We start from the raw sequence: 25,794 nt of genomic DNA on the forward strand, positions 1-25,794 counted from the left end.
CAAAGTGCAAGTTTTTCAATTGCTTCGGCAAGTGTAAGAGGAACAATAGATTTACTTGGGTGATCCAGAGTCGAACACAGGAAATTAATATCAAAACTTAGTTCTAGGGTCTACTTATCAACTAGACGTTATTGTAAATGAGTTAAAAGAATTAAAACTACCTAACTATCCTAGTGATGTTGTAAAGTTAATTAATGGAGGTGGTTGTACAATGGAGGAGTAAGTGAACTAACTTGTATGAGGAAGGTGGTAAAGGAATGTCTAATGCTACCTGAGGAATAAGCTATACGACCACCTCAACGTGATATACCTTGCATAACTATTTTATGATTAAGGCGTGCTCCTCTAAGAGTCATTAAATGCCGCACTTGGTCTCATTTCAGGATCCAAATAACTAACCTAGTTAGGCGAGTTATATCTAGCAGTGTTCACTTATAAGACTCAGAGTGCTTAGCATTTAAGGATGACAACCTCTCAGCGCCTAGTGTCCATACTTGTTCACTTTTCGGGATACAAATGAAGGAAGTCATCTCATCAAGGTTGAGAAAACTCTTTCTTGCTTGTGTTAGCCACGTCGTCCTTGCTACTTACCCTCTTAAGCGGTTGACGACATACACTAGCCAAGTGTAGAATGTAGCTCAGCTAACACGACAAGCACTATACGCTAGACTACTTGTTAAACATGAATTGTAAACCTAAACTACAAATAACATAAAGACATATGAATAGTAAAGAGATGGAAGGATTGAAAAGTGTAAAAACATACATTGTATTAAAGAATATAGGTCTTCGGCTACTATACAATATAAACAAATACAATGTAAAGAAATAATAAAAATGGAAAGAGAAGAAAAGGGAAATATAGGTTAGGGGGAATGAATGATGACATCTTCTTCACTCAGACCACAAGCTTTCACTTTACAAACTGAACGGAGAAGAAAAGAATGGACTTTACAACCGGTGGTAAGGCTAATCCTTGCCACCGACTCTTTAGGAATGGCTGGTCAGTACAAATGTTTGGCTTTATGGCCCATACAGGCCTTCCACCTCATCTTGATAGAGATAGAGCTTCTTATATAGGCAACTTTCGATGGAAAATCTATCATTCTGACCAAGTCAGCGTTGAAAGTTTTTCATTTCGTATGGTCACATCACTCCATCTACCGCTTTTATCTTCTAGTGAGCCTATTTTCTCGTGTGATGATTTGGTCTTTTCACCTTGTCTTTACACAAGATCCTCTGTGATTCGTCAGCTTATCCTTTTGTTAATAATCCTACGTTTAGACATTAAAAACGGGGTAAGCAGGCATAGAGCTTCATGTAAAGTGTACTTTTTAAATAATTATGTATTTACAACATAGATATGTGTTTTGGCATACTATTCATGCATTTTGGTCTCATTATTCTACTTAAAAGTCTACAATAACTTGTATTTCTACAAGTTATCCATAGACTTGTAGGTTCCAAAGATAAAAATTCTCAAAAAAGAAATCGAGTCATGACTCGATTAAGGATGTAGATGTTCCAGAAGAAATCCAAAATTTGACTTCTAACAAAAATGTCGAAGAAAAAGATGGAACTATATCATGACAAGAAAAAGATGGAACTGAACTAATACAGTTGTTGACAACATTTTTGCATATAATGTTGCTTTTGATATTGTTGGGTTTTATGTCCTAAAATCGTAGATAGTAAATATAATCCATTAATTGTTATCAATAAAGTGCTATTATTTCAATAGTTGCTATTGATTATATAATTAGTTTTGTCTTAATAACCTAAATCCAATAAACTAACATCCTAAGTTGTTTGATGAGTCTTGAACAATATGTAGATACATACAGGGATCAATGTTCGAGATCAACTCAAATGGTCTATAGTATAAGGATAAGGCTGGGTACCTTATCCTGGTAACACTATAGAATGAGTTTGCATAAGATCGAACCACGAAATAGTAACCACTAGATGTAACTCTGTTAACTAGTTGGATTTCTATTTCATTAAGATGACCTAGGTAACTTAGTTTTAATCTTAAGTGTATATTACAAACTTTTGTTTGCGAGGGATTGTCCTTTGATTTGTACGGGTGAGAATGACCGAATTTTCGACTCAATATGCTTAACATTTTGGGGACAAGACTGAGCGAAAAGTTGAAAACATAATCACACAAGATGAAATTCACTCATTTCCAACTTTAGGGGAAGTAGATGAATGTTCTCTTAAATGGTGTCTCTAGGACTTGAACAAATGACCCTACCCTCTCTATGACATGAGAGAAGTTTCTGTTTATTGGTTGGACCATAAACATGTTGTTCATTAGAGGAGCACTGGTATTTAAGGACTAGAGGTAACTCAAGGGTAAAACAGTAATTTGTCTCAGTTGTGATTACGAACACTCGAGAAGAGTTCAGGTGTGAGTATTTAATGGAGTGTACACAGTTAAAGAATATTGATTATTGTGGTTAATGAGTTTAGCCAATTAGTCTAATATCGTTGTAGCTTTTGATCTGTAGGTCTATTAAGTCATCTTCCTAGCTCGTAAAGGGTAATAAAATTTATTTATATTGGTTATAATTTGAAATGTTTAAATTTACATTGGGAATTAGTATAATGTATGGTGACACATTATAATATAAAGTTTATATTTTAATTAAACTTTTTTTATATAAATTTAATTTTGGATATGATTCAAAATTAATTTATGAGAGATAAAATATTTGAATGAGTTCAAATATTAATTTAATGTGAATTGAATTCATATTAAAACTATAGGTTAAAATTTAATTCTATATGATACAAATCAAAACTATAGGTTAGGAGAGAAATTTACTTTTGAATGTGATTCAAATTTAATTTAAATTAAATATAAGATATTTAATTTAGCAATTAGTTAATTGGAGAATTAATTAAAAGTTTAGTTTATTTTAATTTAATTTAATTAAATTAAAAACTATAGGATATGTGAGAGATATTCATTAAATATGATTTAAATAAAATATTAATTTAATCATTTAATTAGTTAATTTAATATTTTTTAAATTAATAGGATCTCATAATTCTCTCAAACTTCCTGAATAAGAGGGAGTTATAAATACGCAGAAGGAAACACGTTTTTTTCAATTTGAGACTTTGCCTGGCGCAATGAAATATGTATTGAATGAATTATCGAATTTTGCGCTATGCGAATTCTCTCAAAGATTCTCTAAAAAAAATGTTTTTTCCATTCCAATTGGTTCCTACAAACTAATCTCATCCTAGAGAATATGAAGGTCTCTAAGTGGTGGTGCCCCAAGTTTGGTGTTTGATAGATTCAGAGTCGTCGACGATGTAAGTCTTCTTTCTCTATATAATTTATAGAAAGCATGCTTAGCCTTTAGGTTTTAGAAATTTGTTTCTGTAAATATTTTTCCAATGCACTAGTATTTATTAGTTCTCAATTAATTTGAGGTTCAAATGGTTCGTAAAATCTTCTGCTGTCAAGGGCTCTTATTCCTTCAGGACATATATCTTATCGACGTAGTCACAATATATTTATATAGATTTCTTGATAATGATATTTATATGAAAATCCTATAAGGATTTATGATATCTGAAACATATAAATCAAATTCTTGGGAACTATATTCAATAAAGCTACAAATATCATTATATGAATTAAAACAATCAGGAAGAATGTGATACAATTGCTTGAGTGAATATTTGTTGAAAGAAGGATATCAAAATAATCCAATATGTTAATGTATTTTTATAAAAAAATCACAGTCGGGATTTACTTTTATAACTATATATGTGGGTGATTTAAATATAATTTTTGAAACTCCTGAAAAGCTTTCAAAGGCCATAAAATATCTTAGGAAAGAATTTGAGATGAAAGATCTAGAAAAAATAAAATTTTTCTTTGGTTTGCAAATTGAGCATCTAGTAGATGAGATATTTGTTCATCAATCAACTTATACAAGATTTTTTAAAAAAAGATTGTATATGGATAAAACACATCCATTGAACATCTCAATGCAAGTTCATTCACTAGATGTGAAGAAATATATATTTTGTCTTCGAGATGATAAGGAGAAACTCTTTGGTCCCGAAGTATCATGTCATAATGCAATTGGTGCACTTAATGCAGATGAACTGGGGAGAAAACAAACATAAGGCAGAATGACATAGCGAGTATATGTAGATAGGAAGTAATAATGATGCATTGAAGACCCTAGACAAGTAAATTGGACTAATGGCAATGGAAAAGACAACACACAACAGATGGAAAAAGACAAGTCAAGGTAACTAGAAAAGTTGGTCAAAGTTAAAATGCAATAGACCTACTGCACAATGCACATGGTGTGTATTTACATGGATAGGGACAAAAGAAGCTTAGGGAAAGAATATACAGAAGTATACTGCAATGGAAAGTACACAAATAGCTAACAATACACTCAGTAGCAATAATGGCATAAGTTATGGGTAGAAAAATCAGACATAGACAACAACATCGAACATGAACAGAAATAGCAAACTACAGATTCACAAGAATTAAAAATAACATATGTTGGTAGAATAAAGTATGGACATGAATCAAACAAAATATGAATTTGGAGACCTCATCATTGGTAATGGAAAACAATAGAGAAAACATCACCTCCTTCCCTACCTTCCTTGGCCCAAACACTATTGAACAGATGTAGCACCTATGTTTTATCAGTAATGGGGAATCCTGATCGACAATGGAAAGGGCGAGCGACAAGGGAAAGTTCACTCGTGAAGGGGTTGTCCGAGCGACAAGCCTTTTCAAGCAACCATGCAAGGAACCCAAGTGGGTCACGGTAACAGCTCGAAGACTTTAATCTTCGAATTGAAGTTGTTCAACGAAACCCAAAAATAAGATGGACGGTGAAACGTTACACATTTGAAGGCTTCCACAACAAAACACTTCATCAATCCCAGATCTGCGTTTGGGAAAAAATAGTTTAAGTTCGTAAAAATGAAACCAACTGTCAGAAGGGGAAGAGGAAGACGAAATCGAGCATTTCGAAATGGTGAAAAGAAAACAAGTCTCCAGCTGGTGAAAAACGAAGCAAAAAATGACGAGGGGAGGACCAAATCATCAATGTGAGGGAAGAATTACCACATAATGAAGGGAGACAAAAGGTAGTTTCAGGAAGTTAGGATGGATTGAGAAGGAAAATTCGAGGGGCTGAGATGAGTGGAGGATGTTGGCTTTTTTGGCCCTTAATATCAAATTAATTTATTTTAATTATTTAATTAATTTATATTTTGATGAAAACAAATCTGATTTTTTTATTGACAATTTTATTAATTTGAATAAACTCAATTAGTCTCTTGAATCACCCAAATCGAAGTTCAAATGAAGAAAATATTGCTAAAAGAAGCTTACCGAAAAAATACCCGAGATGGTGACGTGACGACCAAGCATTCAATTTGAACCAATTAGAGAAAGCCACTTGAATCAATGGAGGAGTAACAAATGTGACTTTTGGTTATGTTTTATTGGCTTCTATAAAGAAAATGACTTATTTTTTCTTGTGTCTAACGGCTAGTTTTTTTTAAAAGATGGTGAAGTTGCTTTATTGATTTTTTCTAAACAAAGTATTTTGAAAAAATATATGATTATATTATTATTTGTATTGTGTCTAACGACTAATTGAGTTTAAATCTCAACCATTCATTTTTATTTTACTTATATCTAATGACTCAACATGATTTTGAATTTGTCTTTCCTCTCTTTTTAAATACTTCATCTTTCTCAAATTTTACGGTGACAAGATTATTAAAACTTTACAATCCTCAAAAAGTGCAAAAAGCCAACATTGTTATTATCTCTAAAGCTTCCAATTTTTATTCTTTTCATCTTATTCTTGAGAGCTTCTTATTGTATTGTGAGGATTAAATTTGTGAGCTTCAAATTGTATACTCACTCTTTTAGAGAGTTTTCTTTTGTATGATTTAAAAACTTCAACATATTGTAACGGTTGGATTCTAACCCGTAGAAAGGATCGGGTTTGCTCTTGAACCCGAAAAAGGAGCAAGAATCGGTTTGGCTCAAATCCGTGGAAAAAGTCAAAAGAAGATTTTCAATCAAAATCCCAAGAGGTGCTTGAGAAAGTGGATGTATGTTGAGTTTAACCGAACCACTATAAAATTACGGTGTCTTCTTCTCTAACTCTTTTCTAATTATTTTTTAATTTAATTTTAGTTACATATTCTTATTGGTTGAGTTTGATTGCATACTTCCATTCATATCTTTTTTATCAATCTTGTTATTTAACAAAGTTTACAAAGTTCTTTATTTAAATTAAAAAATATCTAATTAGTTGAATTTACTTTTTATTTGTCAAAAAGTTTATTTAAACCTTATTCACCCCCTCTAGGGTTGCCATACTGATCCAACCGAGGAAGGATTAAGAAGGGAAAGTGAGAGAGTTAACCCAGATTGAGAAGACGTCGAAGACGGATTAGAAACCTTAATCCAACCCTTCCCCCAAATGTGGGTTGGGTTAAATAACCCTCACCCCTATAAAGTTTAAAAGTTTAAACACAAATTTTGAAAACCTAAATAGTCTAAATAAATATACGAATTTTAAATAATTAAAATAGCATTTAAACATTCTTAATCTGATTTTCACTTTTTCATCTTTACAAGATTCTTAAATGCCATCTCACACTCACCAAAATGGCATAAGTTGTCATTAACTCAATACTCTTATGACATATCGTGAACTAAATTCTTGACTAACTATAATTTTTTATCACTAATTATTGTTTTTCATAAAAAAGAAAATATTATTATTTGAGTTGTTTTTTTAGCATTTATGTTTGTTGACCATTCCTCCATCTAATTCCCTACACCAGCACCAATTAGCGGCTCACAAAAGTGAAAAACCCAATTTGAAACTAAATTTATTAAATGAACATCATAATTAACCAGATTTGATAAAATCAATTGAAGAAAAATATGGATTTCATGTACAATATATATGTATGCCAAAAAAGAGTAGTGAAAAACCCAGATCATAATAGTCTCCACCCAAAACACATATTATAATATCATATACTATAACAATTGTACCCGAAACATAGACTATAATAATTTGCACTCGAAATATAGACTATTATAATACCTATACTATTATAATCTCCATCCTTGCTCCAAACGCTTCCTTACGAATTAAAATGACTAATTTAAAATAGGAGAGACAAAGAGTTGTTAGTTAAAATTCAGATACTTTTCCCTTATTTATGTTTGGGTTTATGCAAGAAAACTCTTCTAACATATACATATATGCATACATGATTGAAGGGCAATTATAAGGTATTATTTATAGGTAAAACATTTAAAATAGATTATATTTATAAAATCAGGAAAATAAGGTTAAATTTCAATAACTTATGAACAAAATGGACTATTTTTGTTTACGATGTAAGAACAAAAGGTTGCAATAACAAAAGGGAAGAACTCATCTTCTTAGTCCCGAAGGAAAAGTCTCTCTCAGGTCGCCGCCGCCGCCTCCCGCCGGAAGAATCTCAGCATCTCTCTTCGACGCCCTAAAATTCCAACACCCACGATCATTTTCCATCCTTGTCCCTTCGGAATCCTCTCTTTCATCCTGTTAAACTTTCTATCTTCGCTCTCTCGGAAGTCCTTCGACTTTTTCAAGGGATAATCTTCAGGTAACTTCTTCTCATCTCTTTCTTTCCTTTTTGCAAACTCTGGTTATCATGTGAATATGTTTTATCCTTATTCTGTTAGGTTATTTTATCAATCCGAGTTTTTAATGATATTTTTGTTTTGTTTTTTGAGAAGATGCGATCGCTATTATCTCTTTTGTTATACTTGTAAGAATATGGTTGTTATTCTGTGATTGTAGATCTTAAAGTGTTTTCGAAGTTGAAATTGAGCGAGGACGTTTGGCTCTTTTGCGTAATGAATTATTGTTGTTTTTTTGCATAAAATGTTCATTAAATATCTATCGTTCTATTTGTTTGTTTGTTTGTCTTTTCTTTTTAAACTTTCTTTCTAGTATCAGTTACATTCTTGTACATATATTTTTTCCTTATAACAACTGGTGGTAGGTGTAGATATCATTTTCAATCCTTGGATGCTTATTTTCTTTTTTCTCATGCGTATATTTCCTGCTTCTGGGTTTCTGATCTGAAAACTGACTATCTTGAGTGCCTTTATTGTAATCTCATTGACTTTGGAATCAAATATATTGTATATGGGCATGGATGCTGGAGTTGGAGCAGCCATGGACGTGCGTTTTCTTTTTTAAAAACTTTTATTTAAAAAATCTGCTTACGACTGTACTTTTTTTGATCGCATGACTTCCAGAGCCTAAGGTTTTGCGAGGTCGAGGATAATCTTAAACAACATAAGAAACTATAATTACATTTGTTTTATTCTTCAACTCGTTTATCATCAAAACTATATTGTTTTCTTTTAATTATAAAATCATCACTATGGTCCACGTAAAAGAATCTTTAAGGTCATGGTGGAGTTTATTTGGGAAAGGAAAAGACCTATAAGCTTAGGATGGGGTTGTTCGACGGAATAGTTTTATTTATTTATGGTCGTTTCGAAAGCTTCAGGTGAACCAAAGTGTAACAAACTTGGGGAAGAAAAAACAGTTGTTTATTTACTTTTATAAAATCAAGTTACATAAAATGTAAATCTTTGGTTAATGCATATGTATTTGATATCGCTAATCAATAATCATACAATGAGACGAAGAAAATAATGGATAACGTACAAAAGACAAACAGTGATTGAATAATTTAATTCTTTTAACTACAAGGAGCCCAAAATATCATAAAAACAATCTTCATATTACACTTTAGAGGTCCAAGAAATAACTAAATATGACTTTTTCTTTGTTTTACTCCATTAGTGTACCCATAGTCCCCTCTACTTTAGCCTATTTTCATAGTTGTGATCTGTAAATTAAGATGAAGTTTTATTTATTGTCTTTGATAATCATTATGCTATGTAATCATTTTTTGAAAAAATAAATTCAGGCTTGTACCTCACAATGTCTTGATGTTTATGCTGGTTTGCTATTACTTTTGCCTACACTGGTGTTATGAAGCACATTAGTTGGACTGTAGTGGGGACATGAGTTTGTGTATTGTTGAAAATGGATGTTGAATAGGATGGGTGGTAGGTCATTGTCAACCAATATTGGATATATATTACAGTTGAATACATCTAATAAAGTATTGGTTTACCAAGTTTCAAGGAATTCGTTATTGTAAAAAAAAAAAATCAAGTTTCCTGCAAGTATCACGATTAATGTTTTTCTTACCATTCTGCAGGACTTCTTTTCTATAATTCCTTGAAATCTGTTTCCTCCTACCACATCGATGACTACTCCTTTGGATATGTCACTAGAGGATGTGATAAAGAAGAATAATCGTGAAAAGCTTAGAGCACGAGGTAGGGCCCGTCGTGGGCGTGGAGCAGGTGGGTCTTTTAATGGTGGAAGAGGAGTAGTGATAGGATCAGTTCGTAGAGGTCCTCTCGGCATAAATGCACGGGCATCTGCTTACTCAATTCGCAAGGCAAGCTTCAAACTGTGATGTTTAATGCATATGCTTGACAACCTGATATTCCTTGAAAATTCATGCTCATGGGGATCTCAAATAACAACACTATAGTAACTCTTAACAGAAGTGGATCAGTAAAATTGTTCTGTGGAGAATCTCATTGTGGGTCACCCTCTGATCCGAATTGTCTTCTGGTGTATTTGTACCATTATCTTTGCAAATATTGAATGCGTGTGGGTTATCTGGGTTATTTTCAAAGGACTTTCAAGGGTGGAGAATTATATTCTTGTCGATTTATAAGCTGATATGTGTTTTCCCCATCTGGATTCTTATCTGCATGCTTTCATCAGCCCCCACACAGAATGAAGAATGTTCAATGGCAGCATGATTTATTCGAAGATAGTCTTAGAGCTTCAGGGATTTCTGGAATTCAAATTGGCACAAAGTTGTACGTTTCCAACTTGGATTATGGGGTAACCAAAGAAGATATAAAGGTACAACTCAAGCCATATATATTTGACTAAAGATGCTTTCTCTTCATTTTTTTTTTTTATTATTATTCACTTGGAACCTGACGGTGAACTCAGGAGTTGTTCTCTGAAATTGGAGACGTGAAAAGATTTGCAATTCATTATGACAAAAATGGTCGTCCAAGTGTAAGTTTCGCCCCTGTCTCTATAAAATTATGCAGTAATGTGTTGCTCTTTGAATTTCTTTAGAATCAAGTATCAATATTGTTTTGGTAGCCACAACTGTGTTCATTGAATCAATATTTCCTTTTGGTGGATTTTAATTTATCTGTATTCAGTACTGAATCTTTGCTTTAGAAGTTGGATAGTGCTAGAAAAAACTATTATAAGGAACTTTTGACTAGAGTACATGTAACAACTTTGAGTTAATGATAAATTATATCTATTGCATGTTTTTATATAATCTCTCTAATGGTTTACTATTCTATTTCATGAAGAAAATTACACTCCAAGTCTCCAATGTAATTAATTGATTATTAGTAACATGTGGTGCAAAAGACTCCTATAAAGTATCAATGGATTAGAATAGACGCAATCTTATTTCGAGTGAAAAAATATGTTGTATTTTTTAGTTAACTAACTTATGCCAGCTAGGCTCAACAGGTTTCATTTTTAATAAGTTCGAATGTAACTAATTTAATACGTTCAGTTCATTTTAGTCTAGATATCTCAAAACTTGTTACTCCAATCCAATCTATTAAGGTTTTCAAGGTTGAGTTTTTTTTCTCCTTTTTTAAGGACTCAACCTATTTGCAAACCAATATATAAGCTTGTGATTTCACTTTTGTATGTGGTGGTATAGTCTCATTCTTTGGTGCCAATGGTTCCTTGACCATGTATTCCCTAATTCTCGCTCGTCTTCATTGCCTTTGCTTATCATTGTTATTCATATTTGGCTTCTTTAAGTTAGCATGAGATTTGTACGAAAATATGATAGTTATCGCATTTCTATTTTAGATATGTATATAAAGGTTAGCTCCCTTATCAAGCTTTAGTTGGCTGATAAACTTCCTATTATTTATTGAAGGGCTCAGCTGAGGTGGTATATACTCGGCGAAGTGATGCATTTGCTGCTCTGAAGCGCTATAACAATGTGTTATTGGATGGGAAGCCAATGAAGATTGAAATGCTTGGTGATAATGCTGAAATGCCGGTTTCTGCACGTATAAATGTTACTGGAACAAATGGAAGAAACAGGAGGACAGTTGTTTTAACGTATGTAGTATTCTAGTTACTTTTTCTCTTTCATTTTGCCCCTTTTCGTATTTAATTTTAACATCTTTATAGGTAATTATTGTGTGCTGGAAGTAGAAAGTTTCTGCACATTATTCTATTTCATGGTCATTTTGGGGTGTTTAGGGGCCTCAACTTCAAGTTGGTGGAGTGGGTTATTATAATCCACACCATGTGTGGGGCTCCAATTATAATAGTTGGTATTTTGAACTATAACCTATAATTGTCAATATTACTTTTTCAAATCTTTTTTTACTACAATGTTTACTGTGTTTACCTTTCCAAAGGTGAGTGGTGCTGCGAGTGGGGTTAGTGCGCCTGTTGTGCTGTCTAGGTGCCTCTTCAAAGAGGTGATTGACCAGCGACACCTTGTTGCACCTTCGTTGATGAAGAAGGCTAGTGCCTCTTCCAATATCTGTGTTTTCTTTCTTTTTTTATTTAATTGATCAACAACCCATGAAATCGATTACTCAACCTTTTGAATTTGGCCGCTTCCTTCTACTTCGCTTTGGTTTCTTCCTTTTAAACTCTTTGATATCATATTCTTTCCTGAATGACAACCCAACTCTCTCTACTCCTTCACGATTTTGCTTATTCTCTTTGAAAGGCGCCACTTGCAAAAAATTTCATTGTTTCCTTGAGGTTTGAAGTTCCTCATCAATCCTGTCATCTTGCTTTTTATGATTGCTCCTTGTGGGTTTTGATTTTGGGTTTCAATTGTGGGTTTCGATTGATTCAAGTTCTGCGTTTTATGTAAAGGTATATTAATATTATATGTTGTATAATATTATATTTTTTCTGTTGATTTCTTTAACCTTGAGCAAAATTTTAAATAAAATACCAGACAGTTAGTGAGGTTGGATTATGAATTCTTGAGCCATAAAATCTGTATTATGTTATTATTGTTTTACTATATATTTTTATATTCATTTTTAGTGGGTGGGTTGAAATATTTCTTTTGGCGCCTTGCATTGTTTTCTAATAATAAGTCATAATTATCTTAATATTTGCATGTTACAATCTTAAATATTTAGCAGAGTGAGGTGTGAAATATTATCTTAATTTTCTTTTCAACAAGTTGATCTTATAATTTATATGTGATTATATAAAATTTGATTCTTTACAATTTATTATTAGTTATTAATAGAAGATGTAACGAGACTTATATTTGCCTCATCCCCAAAAAGAAAGAGGCAGGTCGTGTCAGTGACTTCAGACCAATTAGCTTGATTACCTCCTTGTATAAAATTATCTCCAAAGTGCTTGCTTCAAGGCTTAAAAAAGTTCTTCCATCGATAATTAATGACTCTCAAATGGCTTTTGTGGAGGGAAGGCAAATCCTTGATGCTATTTTAACTGCTTCTGAGGCTGTTGACGAATGGTCTTTAAGAGGCAGAAAAGGCGTGCTTTTGAAGCTCGACCTGGAGAAAGCTTATGATAAGGTGGATTGGTCTTTTCTTGATATGATCATGAAACTTAAAGGCTTTGGTCAGAGATGGAGGAAATGGATTTGGAGATGCTTGTCGACAACTAATTCTCCATCATTATCAACGGGAGGCCTAGAGGGAAGATTATTGCTAAAAGGGGCATTCGACAAGGTGATCCTCTTGCTCCTTTTCTTTTTACGATTGTGGGAGATGCTCTAAGCTGCCTTATCCACTACTGTAATGAGAAAAGGAGTTTTAAAAGGCTTTCATTTTGAGAACCTGTCAGAGGAGTTAACTCATCTTCAGTACGCAGACGACACGCTTCTTTTTTCTTCCTGGGAGGATGGAAATCTGGAGAACTGGTGGAAGGTGGTTAATATCTTCCTTATGGGAGCCGGTCTTTCCCTCAATAGAGCTAAAACCTCCCTGATCGGTATTAACCTTAGCAATGATGACTTAGCTCCTTTTAGTGAATCTACGGGATGCTCGGTTGAGAATCTTCCCTTTAAATATTTGGGCTTCTCTATTGGAAGGGGTCATAATAGAAAAGAGATGTGGAACAATCTTGAAGAGAGATTCAGACACAAACTTGATAGGTGGAGGAATGTATCCCTCTCCAAAGGGGGTAGACTAACTCTGGTGCAATCAGTTCTCAATAGCCTCCCTTGTTATCTCTTCTCCCTTGCTCAAGCTCCAGTTGGTGTTATTAATAGATTGGAACAGATGATCAGGAAGTTTGTTTGGACAGGTGGATCTACGAATCCAATTGCTCATCTCGTCAATTGGGAATGCACTTCCACCCCAACTTGTTATGGTGGTCTTGGGATTGGCTCTTTTAGGCAAAAGAATATTGCTCTTCTCACTAAATGGTTTTGGAGGCTTAGTAAGGAAGAAGCCTCATTATGGAGGCGATTAATTGTGGCTATCTATGGTTTAGAGGAGAATGGGTGGTCTACCAAAGATCCAAACAGGGGAAAATCTCATAGATTATGGGCTGGTATTTTAAAGCATAAGGAGATATTCTTTAATTTTTCAGCTTTTGTTTTGGGAGAAGGAACAAAAATCAAGTTTTGGAAGGATAAATGGTGTGTTGCGGAAACACTTGCAGAAAAATTCCCTAACTTATTCTCTTTGGCGCTGAATAAGGATGCTTATGTGGCTGAATGCTGGTGTACTGCTACTCATTCTTGGAATTTGGGCCCTAGAAGAAATATGCTCGACAACGAGATTGCCAATGCAGCCTCAGCTTTAGAAATTCTTCATTCTTGGGCCCCCAATGAAAGGAATGATAGTCTTAAATGGACTTCTAACATGAATGGCAACTTCACTACAAAATCTACTTTTCTTAACTTAACTAAGAGATCCCCCAACATTGCTGTTCCCTTGATTCGTCATATTTGGAAGAATAAAATTCCGAAGAAGGTGAAGTTTTTCTTATGGTCGCTTGCTTACAGAAGCCTCAACACCCATGAGAAACTACAAAAAAAAATTCAGAACACATTGCTTAGCCCCTCGATGTGTTGCCTATGCGCTAAAGATGAGGAAACCTTGGATCATTTATTTCTACATTGTCCCTTCACAAAAAAAGCTTGGAACACTCTGTTTGGTATTTTTGACTTGGAGCTTTGCCTTCCTAGCAAGATTGATAGCTGGATGATTGAAGGTCTTAACATTAGAGGTTACAGCCCTAAAGGAAACATCTTATGGAAATGTGCGACGCGTTCCCTTTTGTGGAGCATTTGGAAAGAAAGGAATAGCAGAATTTTTGAAGATAGATTTAATTCTTTTGATTCTTTTTGGACTGTGGTTCAACACATAGCCTCATAGCCTCTTGGTGGAGTACGAATTACACCAAACACTTTTGTAATTATAGCCTTTCTATGATTTTAAACAACTGGATGGCCATTATGTCTTAGTTTCCTAGCTTCTTCCGGGGAGGGCCCTCTTGTCCCTCGCCCTTAGCATGTTCTGTTTTGTTATATGAATATACTTGTCTCTTATCAAAAAAAAAAAAAAAAAATCTTTGAGGCTTTTACATATGAATATAAACGTATGTTTTACATATATCATTTATTTATTGTGCTTGCTACGCTCATGCGTCGCTTTTTTGTCACCTTGAGGCGATCAAAGGACTTGTCACCCTGAGTTGCACCTTACGCTTTGAAAACACCGATAAAAACACCCATTTAGATATTCATTTCCCAAGTATTTTTCTTGAGTCTTGCAAAAAGGAAGCTTCTGTTGCTGATTGCTGGGATGGAAAATCAGACTTGGACCTTGGGCTTGAGAAAAGGCCTTTCTGATAGAGAATTAACCTGCAAGGTGACTCTTGTTGCGATGTTTTGTTTAGTAGGGGGAAGTCTCTTCAGTAGCATTATTTGGTCTCTTGAAAAGTCTGTTCTTACTCGTTTAAGTCTGCCTTTGTGAACCTTGATTACATGCGCAGTAGTACAAACTCAGCTTTGATCAGCCTATCTGGAAACTTAGCAAGCTGTAGAAAGTAGAAGTTTTCCTTTGGTCTTCAGCATATAGAAGGATAAAAAAGCTTTTTTTGCTTGGATAGGAAGGCCACTAGAAGAATTTTTTATAAACTAATAGAAGTTGAAAAATTTGTAGTGAAGGTGCTCACACTATCAACGGGCCTCTAAAATTTTAAAACTTCTCAAATGCACTTATATAAACTACTTAGTTTAATTAACAGTACCATCAGAAAAACCCAACATGTTGGACCTCTTTTGGTAACTAACCCCCATAACAATCCAACATGTTTTGAGGATGTATTGAGTTTGAACATGAATTGTCAGAAGTTGGAATTCTTGGGATCGAACTTGATCCGTATGTTTGCTTCATTAGTGATGAATTTGGATTGCAAGTTTGGTGATTGGCCACTTAATGGTGAGTGTAAATCCTTGTCATTTTTTCGTTTCCATCATTTAAAAAATTTAGGAAAGCCTCTTCTCATGCATCTCTAACGGTGGTTGATAGATTCTCATTCAAGCTACATCGTTCTAACCTTCCCATCAACTTTGTGGATGAGCAACAATTAAAGGGGTTGGTTGCAATCTTAGATGGATGAGGTAAGTTAACTTCTGAAGGAGTTTTTAAGTATTGTTAACCTAAAATGGAATAATTTAGCCAGCATTCTCATTCAAGGAACATTGTTCCGACCTTCCCATCAACTTTGTGGATAAGCAACAACTAAAGGGGTTCTTAATCTTAGATGGGGATGAAGTAAGTTAACTTTGGAAGGAGGTTTACGGATTGTTAACCTAAAATGGAATAATTTATCCTTGCTGGCTAAATGGATTTGGAGATTTTATAAAGAGAAATCCACCCTGTTCAGGCAAGTTATTGATTCAGTCATCACTTGCAAAGTTGGTGATGTTATTATTGTTATTTTTTTTATGTTCGTAAGTGTCCAGGTCAGCTTACGTGCACCTTGACTAATTTCAAGACAATCTGCCTGATCCTCAAGGTCGGTAATGTTAAGACACTCCTGATTTATGGATTTGTATTGAGGCTCTGAAATATATCTTTCCTTGCTTACTATTACACAGGGTTGATTGTCTTGTAGCTGAAATGTGGAATGAACCTTTGGCATTTTGGGATTTCTTACCTAGGAGAGATTTGACGTAAGGAGAAACTGGGATTGGGCCAGCCTTCATAAGCTCTCGTCAGTTGGTGTGAATCTCACAATGAATCCTTTGACATATGGTGCTGGAATTTAGAGATGGATCGGTTTCTTTTTTTCCTTCTCAAAATCTCTTTCCAAGTTGTTAGCTTTGATTAGACAATTGGGCCGTAAAGATCTATCTAAGCATTTAGAAAGAATTATACCACCAAAGGATGAAGTTCTTTATAGGAAAGTCAAGTCACTCATGTTTTAATATTTACAACAACCTTCAAATGCAATCTCCTTGGATATCCATCTCTTCTAACTGCTGCATTTTGTGCAAAGTCGTAGGGGATTTGTTTAGTCATCTCTTATTTTGGTGCAAACAAGCCAAAATCTTTCGAACTTCATTTGTCAAAAGTTTACGTGGCAGATTTCCTTTTATTTTGACGTTGGGACATTCTCCCTCTTGTTAGACTTCTTCAAGAAAGAGAAGAAGATTCTTTGTCTAAACGTTGTTTGAGATCTCTTGTGATCTGGTTGGAGTGCAATTCTAGTACCTTCATAGATAGGGAACAAGACCTCCCATCTTTTTTAACATCTTTTAAGTACTTATCCTTTAATAGGTGTAAATTGATCCCAAATTTGACTATTTGTAAATATAGTTTATCAAATCTCATGATTGGAGATGTTTCTTTGGTAATCTATTGGATATGATCTCACCTTTTGTAATTTCATCTAGTCAATGCTATTGTTTCCGTTCAAATGAAAACCAACATGTTTTGAAATACCAATAGAAGAACTTAAATCAACCGCTCTTGGGGGAAGAGCATCCAACTTTGAGTGGTTTTCTGTCTTTAGAGTTTTGATAATGGGGAAAGGCCTCATTGAGATCACCTTGGAGATAATACTAACCGTTGACAGAAAACAGTATTTGGGAGTATTCCAAATAGTGTTAGTTAAAGACAAAATAGTTTAGTAATTTTTGAGTTTTGACCATTTGTAATATGATCTCTACCGATCATCATGGGTTGACCTAGTGGTTAAAATGGAGACGAGACGGTCTCTATAAATGGATAAGAGGTCATGGGTTCAATCCGTACCTAGGCATTAATATCTTATGAGTTTACTTGACACCAAAATGTTGTAATGTGTTTTGTGAGATTATTCGAAGTGCTCGTATATTGACCTAGACATTCATGGATATAAAAAGAAATGTATTTTTAGTTTAATGTTTAACACTTCAAAAATATGTAATAAACACCTCTTTTCTTCTAGATTGTACTTTTACTTCCATGATATGTAAAATCCCTGCAAAGAAGTTTCATTGCGAGTATCTTTCTAATACCCACTTCCAATGTAATGTAACTATACTAGACGCACAAATTCTTGCTACTGCCCTAAACTAGCATTTGCTGATTGCAGTTAGTTACTTCTTAAAATACATTTTCTGAAGATTTATTTTAGTTCCCAAAATGCATTGGACAGCTTTTCTTGCTTTTAACTTGGAGTGAACTTTCTCTACCTCTTCGTAGCTATTAGATGCAACTACAGCATACCAATCCTCATGTCACATTGGAGGAAATTCTTGTAGTTACAGTCACATATAAGAATTCTCTTGTAACCTACTTCATCAATCAATGAACAGAATTCTTGGGGACGTGAGGTTTAATGTTTCAGTTATTAGGGTATCAGTTGCAAGACCATTTTGTAATTATGATATCAAACTATTTCTTTTGGACTGGAGTCCCTTCTATAGTTAATGTTGAGCTCTTGTCTTCTGGGCCGTATGTTTGTTTGCCCTTGTACTCTTTCATTTTTTCAATGGAAATTGGTCTTAAAAGAAAAAGGAAGAAAAAAGGAACAAAGGGAAAAAGTTACATATTGTTTAGATTTGTTAAAATTTTCATGCTGTCCTTTGGAAATTGTACTTCTAACATGTTTGATGAAAAGAAACATAATCTGCTTTGATTAGTAATATTAAGATTTGTTGGGTATATGCAGGTCTGAATCTGGTCGTAATGCTACTTCCAACGTGGTTAACTCTTTTCCTGGGTAAGTTCTAACTAGACATTGCTTTTGGCATGAGATTTTTATATTCAATAGCAGAGTAGCTGGGTTTTATTATTACTATTATTATTTTGTTCTGGGATTGTTTTACTGCCTGATAGTTGGATTGGTTTTGAAGTCATTTGTTCTTGGTTACTCATATCTTTGATTTTCATAGGGGTGTTAGAATTGGGAGTTATATTTTCTCTACCTGTTTGGAAGTGTGGGAAACAAGCTACTGAAATATTACCACCTTTTTGCTTTCCTTTTCTAATTTTTTTTTATGATTGAAAATTATTTGGTATGATAATATTTAATACATTTTTTAGAATAAGAAAATAGAACTGATAACAAATGTTTCGCAATACTTTTGTGTTTGTTTCCTAAATTTTTATGAATCAACTCTTTAAATATGCCCCAATTATTTTTGAAAATTAATATGAGGAAAAGATATGAAAATTAAAAAACAGAACTTTTCTTCTAGTTTTCTGTAAGGTCAAATTTACGTTCAGTCTTAACTTTTTTGTTTTTGTTACTAAATTTTAAAAAGTGTCTCATAAGTCTTTTTTATTATTATTTTTCTATTAATGAGAAACAAGAACGTAACCTATAGGCCTATGGGATGAGAGGTCCCTAAGCCTTAATTGTTCTCTAATGTGTATTTTAAGAAGAATTGTGCAAAGTTCTCCACGTGGAGGCCATAAGTTGTACGTTTTCATCAAGTGTCAGTAAGTCCTTATCTTTCAACTATTGTGTATAATAAGTTGTTGACTTATTCAATATTTTCTTTAAAATTCATGGATCTACTAGAATACAAAATTGAAGGTTTTGGGTTCAAATTCAACTTTATATCTAATTGAACATAAACTTTCTTCAAAAATTGATTATTCTAGGCACTTGTTTGACATAAAATTGTTGGAAGTTCAAAGAAAGCAATCAGTGTGTAGGATATTCGATCTCTTGGAACTGGATGAGTTTGAGGCCATTCTTGATAGTAGTCACTGAAAGTATCCTTTGAAAGGTTTTGAAAAGTGTAGGTTAAGTGGGAAATGAAGTGAGATGAATCAACTTTGGTTGTTCTTATTACTGTATGGGTTTATTGAAACTTTTGTGTTTTGTATAGTCCAAGCCATCGTGGAGGCCTGAGGAATGCTCGTGGCCGTGGGCGAGGTGCTTGGAGCCGTGGTGTAGGTCTAGGAGGAGGAAGTGGAGGAGGCCGTGGCCGAGGGCGTGGTCGTGGCCGTGGGCAAGGAAGGAAAAAACCTGTAGAGAAGTCCTCAGATGAACTTGACAAGGAGCTTGAAAACTACCATGCAGAAGCCATGCAAACCTGAGGAGAGGAACCTTGGTCGAATGTGCAAAAGTTGAAGTATGATCCGATTAACTTGTGTTAGTAACAATATATATTGCATTCTCGGGTGATTATTTTGTTATTATTAGTTTACATGTTTATTTTATTTTATTTTTTTTTACTTCGGTAGACTAGATATGTATTTTGCCTGTTAAATGTTAATGGAGATGATAATACTGTTCGACCCTCTATTATCAAAACTATCTTTTTGGTTGATCCTGAATGAATCGAGCTTGGGATCATCAATCTCTCGAATAGGTAAAAAATTTCTTTATGTATAAAAGGATTAAGTTGTTTCTTTTGAACTTCCCCTTCTCTTTTATTTCCTTCTTGTCTCCTATCGAACAAAGATGTTGCAAACTTCTTAATCAGGTTCATATATTTTTGGCTGATTGAAGTTTATATTTTGCTTTATTGCTGGACTGCAATTTGATCAGTTGAATTGATTGTTTCATTTGAACTATTGACATTGTGGTATCAACTTTATCAAAATTTTACCAATATATGGAGGATGTTTGTCTTAGTGTAAACTTAGGAAACACTAATTCGATGCATCCCATACATTTGGATGGCAAAATTCAAACTCAACATTAATTAACTGCATCGAGTAGATACTAGGGTTGTGCTGTGGTCTGTTTTCGACCAAATTGCCACCAAATGTTCCTACATTGTTCACAATGCATACAAAAGAGGGAAAAACGGAAAAAAAAATATCAAACCATCTTTTTAATCACCAAAATCCACAAGCAAAGTAAATACACATCAATCGCAGTTTAATGAATGTTCTTTGACACGGAACAACATTCTTCCCTTCTCATCTGTATAATTGTTATTTACTCTTTGAAGGCAAATTGTAAAAATCATGTCTACTTTACAGTAAAAAAATTCACAAATACAAAGAATTAAGATGTTACCCTGACCTTTATACTCACAACCGAATAACAAATGCACAAGGAAATCTGACCTCAAAATGACTAGAAGGAAGAATGGAGTAATGATGCTATTGAGACTGATAGGGGGCTTCACTTGCTGCTGTTGCTACATCTTTTCTAAGAAGAAGACCTCCTGATTCGTTTCGATGAAATAGCTTTTCAACCACTTCGTTCCAGTTTGTCCTGCCAGAAACAGGTTTCGTCTTCGTTGAGAATTCTCCACTTTCGCTAGGAGGAGGCTCTCGTGTTTCATCGTCTTCATGAGAAGCATCGTCGTCCGCTGAATTCACAGCATGAGGTACATTCAGACTAACAGCTCTTTCCAAAGCATCTTTGTGTTCTTTATCAAGGGTCCGCTTCCTCTCAAATTTCTGTATTGTTGGCGCAATTGTAGTTGTTGTACTGTCAGCAGTTTCTTTCATTAACTGAAGAGTGAAGTACTTTGTTAAATTTATGAAATTATTTGCCAAGTATCACAGGCTACTACAAATCTTAGACAGATGATGTTGGCATAAGAGTATGGTTCAGTAATATTATACCTCAGGGAAACTTGTGAAGAAATCATACATCATGTAAAGTCACCTAATTATATCCTAGAAGTAGTACAGAATATACAATTAGATTTCATGCTTTAAATTATGGGATGGAATTGGAAAAGAATGGTATGGTTGTCATTGGAAAATGACTATAAGAAAATGTTGGAAACAGGGAACTTCAGACTTTGGAATCTTTCTCAAGAATTTGTCCACGTAATTTCACTTCCTAGAGCATCAAACAAGGTTCCAATGACTACCAAGCCCAAGTCATTCAGAGAGGGTCTCGGACTTCAGATCAATTGACAAAGTGCACCTCCTTTCATCTTTGCTCCTTTCCATAGGAGAAATCAATAGAGTTTTTCAATGGAATTGGTAGTCACTTATGGAAGAGGGTCATCACCATACTCGCAGCAAAAGTCCTTGCAATAGGCCCAAGCCCAAGCATGTAATTAGAATATGCAGGAAATAAAAAGATTGCCATGTTGGAAAAGGCTATTACTATTTTATGACAGTAGCATCTGTTGAAACTTTCTCCCAAGGGGAAAAATAAAAAGGATAAGGGTCTTCATTGTGCCTGGCCCATGGTGGAAACTTGGAATCATGATAGAAATGAGAGGCTTCAGATTTCTGCAGGGTATGTTTCGTAGAGAAACAGAAACATGGTCAGAGACAGAGCTAATATAAGGCTTGAAGATGAGATAAAAGATTGGATCCTGGAAGCGACTTCCTATTCTTGAACATATAACTACAGACTAATCCAATATGTTGGAAGAAGTAGGTAAGTGATGTTAGATATATATATATGAAAGAATTAGATACCCAAAATGATGGTCATTATCTTTGCCCGTTTCTCCGTGGAGCTAAAGAAATCTTCATCTAGCTTTCTCTGGGTTGGTGCTAAATATATTTGAAGGAAACTTGGAAGAAAACTTCGTCCTTTTTTCCATCCCCATTTGCTCCAAATTGTTGCCACAAAATCATGGAGTGTTTTGGTATACAATGAAGAATCAAGATGATCAAGGACTGGTTCCAAAATTCTGTAGTTACCCCTTTTGAGCCAAAACAAAGATCAAGGATCTTGTGGTACGATGTAGATATATGGGGAGTTAAAGCTTCGGGAGGGATATTATTTGTGACATATTTCTTGAGTAAAGCTTTCTCATGCAGCACCCCCTTCGTAAATTTTTGCACAAATATGATAATACTAAAGAATTTTTGTAGTAAAAAACATTCTTCTCCTTTTATACTCCTTGAATCCCATCACAGAAGGGGAGAGAGGATAAAACTTTGAGATATCGGAGCACATAAGTGAGACACTGAATTGATATTGAGATTATACTTACTTCCAAGGCTTTCCTTGCTTCTTTTTCTATCCATATTATACCATGATCAGATGTGGCATGACATGACAGGACAATATGTTCAAATCTTCCATCAACAGGAATAGCAGTTCTAATTTCAGGAGGAAACCTCCCACATCTGGAAAGCAAGAAGTGAAAGTATAAGTACAAATAAATTATTTGTTATTAGTTACAATCAGATAGATTGAATCACAATTGATTCCAACAAAACATTTAAATGACAGGGATCATTTGCAAATCTCAGCAAAGTGATGAAGTTCTCTTTAATTCTTTTTTCCCCTTCTTTTGATGCAAGCAAAGTTGAAGTCGAAAAACAGATTATAGTGAATCAATGAGAACACGTATAATAATAGAAGTATTTACCAAAATTGAATCTGGTAAAATATACCAATGGGCCCCTAATCAACCCTCTTCTATTTACAAATCATGACCAAAGTTCCACCAAAAGAAAACAGAAACAAGTTTGTGGAAACCATACACCAAACTGCTTATTTGAACAAGAGGGAAGTATACAGTGAAAATTAGCTGGGTTTGTCGTGTGACGTCCAAACACTGTCTGGTTGCAAATTTGGAGTTAAGAATTAAGCTACATACAAAGGACAAGAGCTTAATTTATGAAGACAGCTGTAGTTGAAGACAAGTAAATGATTGATGTTTGGAAAGCGGCATAAACATGTTCACTTTAGAAGACAGCTAAAATGTGCTGACAGACAGTAGACTGAACAAGCGAACATTCAAAATTCAACCAAAGATTAAAAAACAAATCTTCATGAATTAAGGACAATAAAATAAGTGGCCTATACCTGCAAAATTTTCTTTCAACAATATGATACATTCTTCCGGGTGCGTAAAGTCTTCTTTGATCCCGGAGCTTTCGACCCTCGGGTATGAAAGTGTCCCTCAAGCAAACCAGAAATAATAGGCAAGGCAAACTGTCCAAAGCATCAAGGCCTGGTTTAAGAGATATTAATAGCAATTTTATTGCACTAGTTCTAGGAAGAAGAGGTTTTCGTTGTCATAGATCCAAAAAAGTCAGCTTAAAAGTGACACATACCAAAAGATTGACTTGAATATATCTTCCAAGGGTGTGGCAGTTCTTGGCAAGAAATCATCCTGAACAAAAACAGTCCAACGATGTAAAAAAGAGAAAAAAAAAGTTCTTTACAATAATTAAATTTACAATCTAAGGACAACTATTGGTAACAGTAACTAGAAACAAGAAACAAGGAAACCCCAAAACCAAAACTAAAAATTACATACAAAACAAGCAAATTACCCAACAGGAATTAAACTAAAAAACTGAATATCAATAAGCTTTAGAAAGAACTCAAAAGGCCACAGGCACCTTAGCTTTCCTCCCAAGAAACCTTTTTATTCTTCAAAAACATCTGATTTCTTTCAAACCAAATACTCTAGACCACGTCAATTTAAAAAACAAATGAACAAAGAAACAAACAGAACTCTATCTGTAACAACTGAATTTATCCCTTCATGATGAACAAAAAATGGATGAGCACTGATTTCAGAACAGCAAGCAAGTCCTTAAGGAATAACAAAACAAATCTCCAGTCAAATGGTGGGAACGGGAGAAACTAAGGTGAGTGAGCACTAAAATGAGAAAATCCAAAAAATGAAAGAGTACTCAGAATCCTTCAACGCCAATTTGAGCTAAATACCACAGTATGAAGAAATCAATACAGGGTTTAGAAAGAAGCAGCAACAGACTTAATCAAAACTCATTAATCATCAAATGGGGTTTGACCAAAACTAATCCATTACCTGCAGAATGACAGAATTAATCACATCTGCATATTTCACAGCCAAATTAAGCGACATACATCTGGCCGGCGCCAGCGCATAGCACCGAACTTTACTCCTCGGAATACCACCCAACAGGTCCCGATGATTCACCACAATCACAGTCAACAACGAAGCCACACCAGACCCCAAAGAATGACCCGCAAACACCATATTGTAATCCGACCCATTCTCAAGCCAAAGACGTTTAAGCGTCTCAGATTCTTGATTCAGTAACCAAGTCGCGGATTTCAAAAGACCATGATGAACAAACCCACCATCAAACATTTGCATCCCCAATCGATTATCCAACAACAGCTTGTAATCACTCTCTTTCACTAAATTAAGACCCCTAATGGCAAGAACAATCTCACGATGGTCGTGGTCGACGTAGATTATGTACGGCGGAGCCTGACCCATTGTCTGCTCGTAAGTGACGCGTTTGATTAGCCATTCAGGGTTGGGACGGTAACCCCCAGAAGGAAGAAATTGAGGGTTATCGAGATCGGACTCGTAAACGGCGAGGATTAAACGGCAGACTCGAGGGACTGGCTCAAAGTCGTCACAAGTGGCCGGTGGCCAAGTGGCACTGTCGTAAGAGCCGATGTAGGTACATCGCTTCCAAGCCCATCTTAAGCAACCCAAAACCACAACACACTCGATTCCGCAGGAAAATGACATTTTTAGAGAAAAATGGAACGTGGGTTTCGGTTGAATCGAAAATGGGTATTGAAGAAACACAGAGAATCAGAGGAAGGAAGGAAGGAAGGAAGGAAGGAAATGGTGAAACGGAGCTTAGAGACAAAGAGACAGACAGTGATTTGGGTTCACCACTTTAGTGGAAACTTTGGATTTGTGTTTTACTTTTCTTCTTTGCTTTGCTTTGTTGTTTTGGTTTTTTGTTTACAGAGAGAGCAGTCTTCTTCTCTTCTCTCTTTCTTCATGGCATCTCTCCATTTTAATACTGAAAAAAGTTGAAAGAAAACAGTTGGATTGTGTTGTTTTTAGTGTTCATATATTATCATATCATGTGAAACACTCCATTTTTATATCAACTCCCATTGTTTTAGGGTATCACTATTATTATTATTGTTGAATTAACAAAGTGAAGATGGGGCCAATTTTCAATCCCCTACTAAATAAAATAAAGTAAGTGAGACGTTTCATTCTCTGTTTTAAAAGTTAGAGTTAGATTTTACAATCGTGTTTGGAGTGACTTGTAATAGTCTGAGTATTTATAAAAGCTGAAGATTATAATAGTCTGTCATCTCATTATAAAAGCTTAGAATTATAATAGTCTGCCTTTGGGATGGAGCTTGTGTACGTTATTATAGTCTACGTTTGAGGTGCATATGTCGAGTGTGGATTGAGCTATTTTAATCGAACTCTACGTTTGGGACATGGATT

General features: G+C 34.6%; 2 protein-coding genes across 2 annotated transcripts; one reads left to right on the top strand and one right to left on the bottom strand.

Moving 5' to 3' along the window:
- Positions 1–7,432: 7,432 nt before the first annotated feature.
- On the top strand, positions 7,433–20,066 carry LOC101222898 (THO complex subunit 4D). Its single transcript, XM_004145803.3, has 7 exons — positions 7,433–7,686; positions 9,328–9,573; positions 9,909–10,052; positions 10,146–10,214; positions 11,116–11,303; positions 18,366–18,416; positions 19,534–20,066. The coding sequence occupies exons 2-7, from the start codon at positions 9,376–9,378 to the stop codon at positions 19,742–19,744; spliced, it is 861 nt and encodes a 286-aa protein (XP_004145851.1). The 5' UTR covers positions 7,433–7,686; positions 9,328–9,375; the 3' UTR covers positions 19,745–20,066.
- Positions 20,067–20,462: 396 nt separating this feature from the next.
- Positions 20,463–25,394, bottom strand: LOC101222656 (hypothetical protein). Its single transcript, XM_004145802.3, has 5 exons — positions 24,370–25,394; positions 23,645–23,703; positions 23,394–23,522; positions 22,573–22,708; positions 20,463–21,118 (listed from the first exon to the last, which is right to left on the bottom strand). The coding sequence occupies exons 1-5, from the start codon at positions 25,066–25,068 to the stop codon at positions 20,762–20,764; spliced, it is 1,380 nt and encodes a 459-aa protein (XP_004145850.1). The 5' UTR covers positions 25,069–25,394; the 3' UTR covers positions 20,463–20,761.
- Positions 25,395–25,794: the final 400 nt, after the last annotated feature.

Source organism: Cucumis sativus, chromosome 3, assembly GCF_000004075.3.
Source record: "Cucumis sativus cultivar 9930 chromosome 3, Cucumber_9930_V3, whole genome shotgun sequence".
NCBI lineage: Eukaryota > Viridiplantae > Streptophyta > Magnoliopsida > Cucurbitales > Cucurbitaceae > Cucumis > Cucumis sativus.

Bases quoted from the DNA above. Each gene is read 5' to 3' on its own strand.
- LOC101222656 (XM_004145802.3), bottom strand. From the start codon at position 25,068: ATGTCATTTTCCTGCGGAATCGAGTGTGTTGTGGTTTTGGGTTGCTTA. The intron at 23,704-24,369 runs GTAATGGATTAG...GTTTTTGTTCAG, and splicing joins TTAATTCTGTCATTCTGCAG to GATGATTTCTTGCCAAGAAC. The intron at 21,119-22,572 runs GTAAGTATAATC...TTCACTCTTCAG, and splicing joins AAGCAAGGAAAGCCTTGGAA to TTAATGAAAGAAACTGCTGA.
- LOC101222898 (XM_004145803.3), top strand. From the start codon at position 9,376: ATGACTACTCCTTTGGATATGTCACTAGAGGATGTGATAAAGAAGAAT. The intron at 10,053-10,145 runs GTACAACTCAAG...CGGTGAACTCAG, and splicing joins TAACCAAAGAAGATATAAAG to GAGTTGTTCTCTGAAATTGG. The intron at 11,304-18,365 runs GTATGTAGTATT...GGGTATATGCAG, and splicing joins AGGAGGACAGTTGTTTTAAC to GTCTGAATCTGGTCGTAATG.